A 6,219-nucleotide genomic window follows, 5' to 3' on the forward strand; every position below is an offset into this window, starting at 1 on the left:
GTGTTTCCATTTTTCCAGTTTTTACATATCCATGGGCTAGGAATTGGATTGAATGGCTTGTTCCCATTCCTCAGGCCCCCATGAATGGATTAAGGCTTCAACACGGCCAGTGTGCACATTGCTATACATCTTGGATTGGCCAGAGACTTGAGATGTGCCTGAGCATATGGAGTTGTATATGATTATGTTTTTATCCACAAGAGAAGCAGGATTGAGACACACAGAAATCTCGGCCCTGAGCAACTATTGACAGAGATGGCCCAGGACTTTGCAATAGGGCTTCTCTGGGCCACTCCAGACGGGAACAGGTGCCATCCCACCACCTGTCCTCTAAGAGCTCCAGTTATCGCCGTTTTCTAGAAGTCAGCAAGGAGCACCAGCTCCCATGTGGCCACGATCCAGAGACACACACAGGAATCTCTAACCCAAACAACCTGTGGCTGCAATTTCTTCAGAATAATTACTAAAGTCTTAGAATTCCTAAAACGCCCAGCCACTATCGCAGCCATGCTACATTATATTATATCCATAACAAGCAACACGAAACATATTGTCTAGCAATTGTATTTTTGGCAGGTATGAGGGGAGGTAGGACTGGTCTTGAAATATCGAAGGTAACTAAAGTAGAGAAAGGGTACCTTGCAAATTGTCTGCTACATAAGCAGGGGGAGGTATGGAATGGGTGGGGGGAGCAGGAATACTGGGGATTTGGGTGGTGGAAAATGTGCACTGGTGAAGGGGTGGGTGTTGGATGACTGTATGATCAAAGTTCAAACATGAAATTTTTGTTACTGTAGCTCACAGTGAATTAATAAAAAAAATTTAAAAATCTGAAAAAAGAGAGTAACCCGAGGGTCCCCTGAGCACTGCTTGGGAGTTCCCAGGAAAAGGTAAAGATTTTATTATTATCAGTACTTTCATGATGCTTATTTGATATTTTAACTATTTTATTATCTGATGACAATTTACTATCAATATAAATATTGTTAATAGAAAATTTACTTATTTTAATTAATTTTTTATTAAAGCTTGGGTTTTATTATTTATAAAAAAGAAGCAGGATCTAGGTAGTTCTTGGTTCAAGGGAAAAAGAAGCATGACCATTATACAATCTTTGATCTGGAATAGAGCCCAGCCAAGCTGAACTCAACCCACAGACCCACAACTGGGGAATAGATGACTTAGATAATTTGACACTGAGGTTTGTGTGTGTGTTTGTATAAAGAAATGACTAACCCAAACAACAATGATACATATTTTCTCTGGACCTGGACCAAGTTAGCTATTTTTCACCCATCCTCCCATGCAACCCTGCCAACACCTCTCAGTCATAGGTACCATAATCTACATTTAAAAAATGGGGTAATAAAACCTCAGCTCAAGTAATTAAAGCAATTTGCCCAAGACCACAGCTAATCTGTCAAAGGTCAATATTTGAACACAGCTTTCTCTACTGCCAAGCCCATGCTATGGCAATCTACCTGGATCTAAAGAAAGAAGACACACAAAAAGGTTCTGTTTTTGTTGATGTCAGACACTTTGTGGCTGTAGTGATTATACCCTGATCAGCAAAGTCTGTCATTTTATTTCACAACTTTATTTACTTCAAAACATAACAGAGGGCTTTAGCTGCTGTACAGAGGGCTGTACAAATTATGATAGAGGCATCCACCTACCAACTCCATGCAGACTGCCCTGCAGAAAATTGTGTTGCCCAATGTTGGACATCAATACCCAGAGGTGGTTCTACTGCCACCTGTCAGCTGTGAGAAGTCAGGTGCCGGGAGAGATGATGATGCTCCCGGAAGTACTCATGGCAAATAGGGCATGCGAGGTACTCTTCTCTCAGTTTTGTGTGTTGGTCAGGACCTGCCTGCTTCTTCTTGTGGTGGGAACGCATATGGAGCACGAGGTCAGAGGTCAGGTGGAAGGAGAGGTTGCATTTGGCACACCAGTTCTGGGTGGACAAGTTCAGGGAGGTGAAGGTGGGTGGCAAGAAGACCCAAGAAGGAGAAGAGGAGGACAATAATGGGGCGGCCATCTGTTCTGGGGTGTGCCTAAGCCACAGTATTGGTGCACCCTGGAAAGCACTGCAGAGAGGAGTAATTTGGGGCAACGTTTGCACATTCCAGATACCACTCACTAAGAGCTTGGAATTTGAAAGTGACCCCCAACAAGACCTGTCCACTTCATTGATGAGTTCCAGCAACTCCCCCAGGGTGCCCCCTGCCTGGAAAACAGAGGAGGCTGGTCCAGGCCTCCCTGCTGGGCACCTGGTTGGTTTGCTGAAAGCACTTCTCTGCTCCCTTTGGGCTCTACTAGGCCACATGGAAAAGACTTTGCTATCACCCGGGTCCCTGGGGAAGTCCTGAATCAGCTGTGGGGGGCCATCACACTCCCTCTCCTGGAACTGCCAGTTCCCCAGCCTCTGTTTGTGCTGAGGCACCTCCTTGAAGGCACTCTGCCCTTCATCCCAGCATCCCTGGGGGGACAGTGGCTTTTCTGTTCGGAGCTTGTCTGGGGATGCTAACAGTGCCAGCTCAGCACAGACTATATCCGGGCTCTCACTGCCAATGGCAGTCTCAGATCCCAGGCAGTTTGTTCTCTCCAGCACAGGTTTGTGGCCTTTGCCCTGCACAGGTTCACGGAGCTGCGGTTGGTTTTCAGCTGATGGGCTTCTCAGAGTCCCTGGGCTTGCAGCCATGTTGACTGGCAAGATCTGCGACAGCTGAGTGAGGCGGTCACTCCAGCAGCTGACAGTCTTCAGGCTTTGGGACTCTGGAGGTGCTTGCTTGGCTAAGCCTGGAGGGTAGCCGGGATGGGTGGGCTAGAACACAGGGTTCGGCTGGGGAAAGAAGCAACAGAGAGTGAGACCAGCTGGGTGACTTGGGGACACAGAATGCAAACAGCTCTGACAATGCTCCAAAGTCCCCTCAGCTGGACCTAAGCTTGGGCATCAAATGGCAGCAGGAACACGGGGGCAGATCAGTCCCTGTGCACATGTGCCAAGTCTCGGCCATGTGACGTTAGACAAGCCACCATCTCAAGACAGCTGGAACCCCTGTCCTGAAGCAGCAGGGGAAGTGAGGAAGCAAGCGGGTCTCATCTGCAAATACTACTACGAGCAGAAGGGAGACAAAGGCAAAGGTCTGAAAAGAGATTGACGGGCTCCCCCTAGCAGAGATGGTTAGGAAAGGGTTTTTTAGCTGGCTGAAGAAAAAAAGTTCAAAGGGAATCAAAAAAAGCTGGGGGCGGGGCTGGAGTGATAGCACAGTGGGTAGGGCGTTTGCCTTGCATGCAGCCGACCTGGGTTCAAATCTCAGCATCCCATATGGTCCCCTGCACACCCCCAGGGGTGATTCCTGAGTGCATGAGCCAGGAGTGACCCCTGTGCATTGCTGGTTGTGACCCAAAAAGCAAAAAAAAAGAAGGCTGGGGGCAAAGCTTGGGCCTCAAGACCCCTCCAAGAGTTTGGGATCCTCTCAAGAGGACACAGATGGAAGGGAACGGCACCACCAACTACAGATCTGCATGCCAGCCTCATCCAACCCTGGTTCAGGAGAAAACCACAGCATCAGGTGACCAGAGCATGTAGAAAATGCAGAATCGGCTCCTTTCATTTCCCTTTTTCTGATCTACCCTGACAGACAACCCCTAGAGCTGCTAGTTGGATCTATCCCTCAGCCAATGGTCTCAGTTCACATCATGAGCCCAGGTAGCTTCTGGTTGTTTCCCTATTTCCTCAGAGGCAGCTTCTTAGAAGAATTCTGTGTGCTTGCCCTTCCCCCATCCTCGTCCTATGTGATGGGGCAGTGGTCCCACCACCACAGAGCCTGTTTTGGATAGATTAGCAAAGGGTCCAGTGATTCCTGATCAGCCTCATTCACTCTTGTCCAGTCAAGCTTCCCATGGTGATTTCTATGTGCATTTGGCAACCCCTATTCCCTTTGGGAAAATTCCGCTTGCTTTTTTCAAAGTTCAGTTCAGATGCGGTATCCTCCCTCATCTTCTAATGATACCTTAGACACAGTTATCATTCCCTCCTACGTAAGTCTCCTGTCCCTGACCCAACATCCTATTTTGCACCAAAGGAAACATTATACTTACTTGTTAGTAATTTGCTGGAAGACAAACTTGAAGACTGTCACATCAATTCACCTTTCCATTTGCAGCCCTCAGTAGTACTTGCCCAGCATGGTGTGATCAGAAAGGTTTTCTGAGCAAATAGATGAGAGAACATAAAATGAATTTAATAAACTATGAGAAGAAATCAATATCCTCTTCACAAAGAGAATGTGGATATTTCCCCTTATAAATAATGGCGGCTGGAGTGATAGCACAGCAGGTAGGGCGTTTACCTAGCTTGCGGCTTACCCAGGTTCAATTCCTCCAGCCCTCTTGGAGAGCCCAGCAAACTACCGAGAGTATCCTGCCTGCACAGCAGAGCCTGGCAAGCTCCCTGTGGCATATTTGATATGCCAAAAACAGTAACAACAAGTCTCACAATGGAGACGTTACTGTTGCAAATCGATGAGCAACAGGATGACAGTGATACAATGATACAGTAAAATAATGGAGAAGATGGGTATGTTTCCACAGATCTTAGGGAAGAAAAGACTGCTTCATGGGAAGGGTGATGTCAGAGAACAACCTGTTCTGATGCTGACCAACACCTGTGCTATGATATAGATTGCTTCATGAGATAGACATCACCATTAATTGGCTAGTTAAGTACAGCTGCCAAAGGTTTCATACACCTAATATAAAATTTCCATGACAACCACATGAGAGAAGTTGCATGTCACAATCTCGATGCATTTATCTTGAACCTGCCAAATGCCCAGTTGCTGAACTCAGTGTTGCCTTATGCCATCTGCATCAGGATTCTGCCTGTGACTTTTATTTTTCCATTCCAATTCACACTTTATTGATACTATCATTCAGATCTTAGTAATGACGATGGGCCAAGGAGATAGAAAAGACAATTTATAATTAATAATTATAACAATATCTTTAATAATCATATCGAGGAGGAGAAAATGGGAAGACAAAGGAGTGAGTGACCTGCTTGGGAATCTTAGCACGCCCCTAAGGATTTCCACTCTCATAGTTACCAGTACTGAGTGCAAAGTTCCACAAAATTTCAACAGTCCTATCTAATCTCCAGCCACAGTGTTGCCTGCAACAGTTGCCAGATGGAGGTTTCTCAAAGTCGAAACATTCCTGGGCAAAGTGGGGCTGCTCTTCTGTCTTCTCCAGACACCAGCTGCCCTGGCAACAAGCAGCCTTTATTCTCTTGTTCCTCCCCAATATTAATGAGCTCATTGCAGCCCTCTGCTCTTCTCAATAGCTTCAGTTCATGCTGGGCTCTATTTACAACCCTGACACTATTTACTCCTCGTCGTTGCTCTTTGTATATGTTTTAAAAGAGGCTCTTCTTGACATCCCTGTTTATTTCAGCTTGAGTGCAGTGAGACATCTTAGCCACACAAACATCCTTCAGTATCACCCTGTGGTCTACCTTTTGAAAGAAATTGATTTCAATCCTAAATTCAGCCACTTTTCCATGCCCACCGGGTAATGGTTTTCAACTTTTTTAATAGCCATGGACCAGTTTGCACATGGTGAGCACATTAGTATTTGAAGACAACTGTCTTACATTATGGGTTGAGAGGTGATAATCTTTGAAAATTTCTAAACCTAAACTCCCTAAATTGACAATATTTAAACTTGCCCGGCTTTTGCTATAAGTCTTCCCTTCTTGCTCATGCTCTCACCCTCTGAGACTGCAAATCAGATCTCCTATTGGACTCTAATGACCAACACAAGAACTATGTTCTGAGAGGTAAAGAGCTAAATTAAAAGCATGTGGATTTCTATTCATTAATTTCTTAATTCTGGGATGCAGGTTGCCAAATTTGCAGATTCCTTCACTAGGAAGTACTGGTCACATTCTCCCATGTTGCTTCTCTGTTCATCTGGTAAAAGGGTAGCTCTAGACAACCATCAATCCATGCATTCACATACAGGTTAAGTGTACTAATCTGGGGTCAGAATGGCTATATTAGATCTGCCAGTGTTCTGACCTATCCAGTAAATCTGGGAAGGGTGTGGATACTTTACAAACTTTGTTTTCTCATGTTTTTTGTTTTTGTTTTTGTTTTTAAAAAGTGGGGCCAGAGCAATAGTATAGCGGATAGGGCGTTTGCCTTGCACGCG

General features: G+C 45.5%; 1 protein-coding gene across 1 annotated transcript; it reads right to left on the reverse strand.

Moving 5' to 3' along the window:
- Window positions 1-1,640: 1,640 nt before the first annotated feature.
- Window positions 1,641-4,174, reverse strand: ZNF488 (zinc finger protein 488). Its single transcript, XM_004607549.2, has 2 exons — window positions 4,108-4,174; window positions 1,641-2,845 (listed from the first exon to the last, which is right to left on the reverse strand). Exon 2 carries the CDS (start codon window positions 2,702-2,704, stop codon window positions 1,760-1,762), a length of 945 nt encoding a protein of 314 aa, XP_004607606.2. The 5' UTR covers window positions 2,705-2,845; window positions 4,108-4,174; the 3' UTR covers window positions 1,641-1,759.
- Between the last annotated feature and the right edge of the window lie 2,045 nt (window positions 4,175-6,219).

The sequence above is a fragment of the Sorex araneus genome, chromosome 11 (assembly GCF_027595985.1).
Source record: "Sorex araneus isolate mSorAra2 chromosome 11, mSorAra2.pri, whole genome shotgun sequence".
NCBI classification, from domain to species: domain Eukaryota; kingdom Metazoa; phylum Chordata; class Mammalia; order Eulipotyphla; family Soricidae; genus Sorex; species Sorex araneus.

What these genes read in the sequence shown, in the direction of transcription:
- ZNF488 (XM_004607549.2), bottom strand. Translation starts at nt 2,704, where the DNA reads ATGGCTGCAAGCCCAGGGACTCTGAGAAGCCCATCAGCTGAAAACCAA.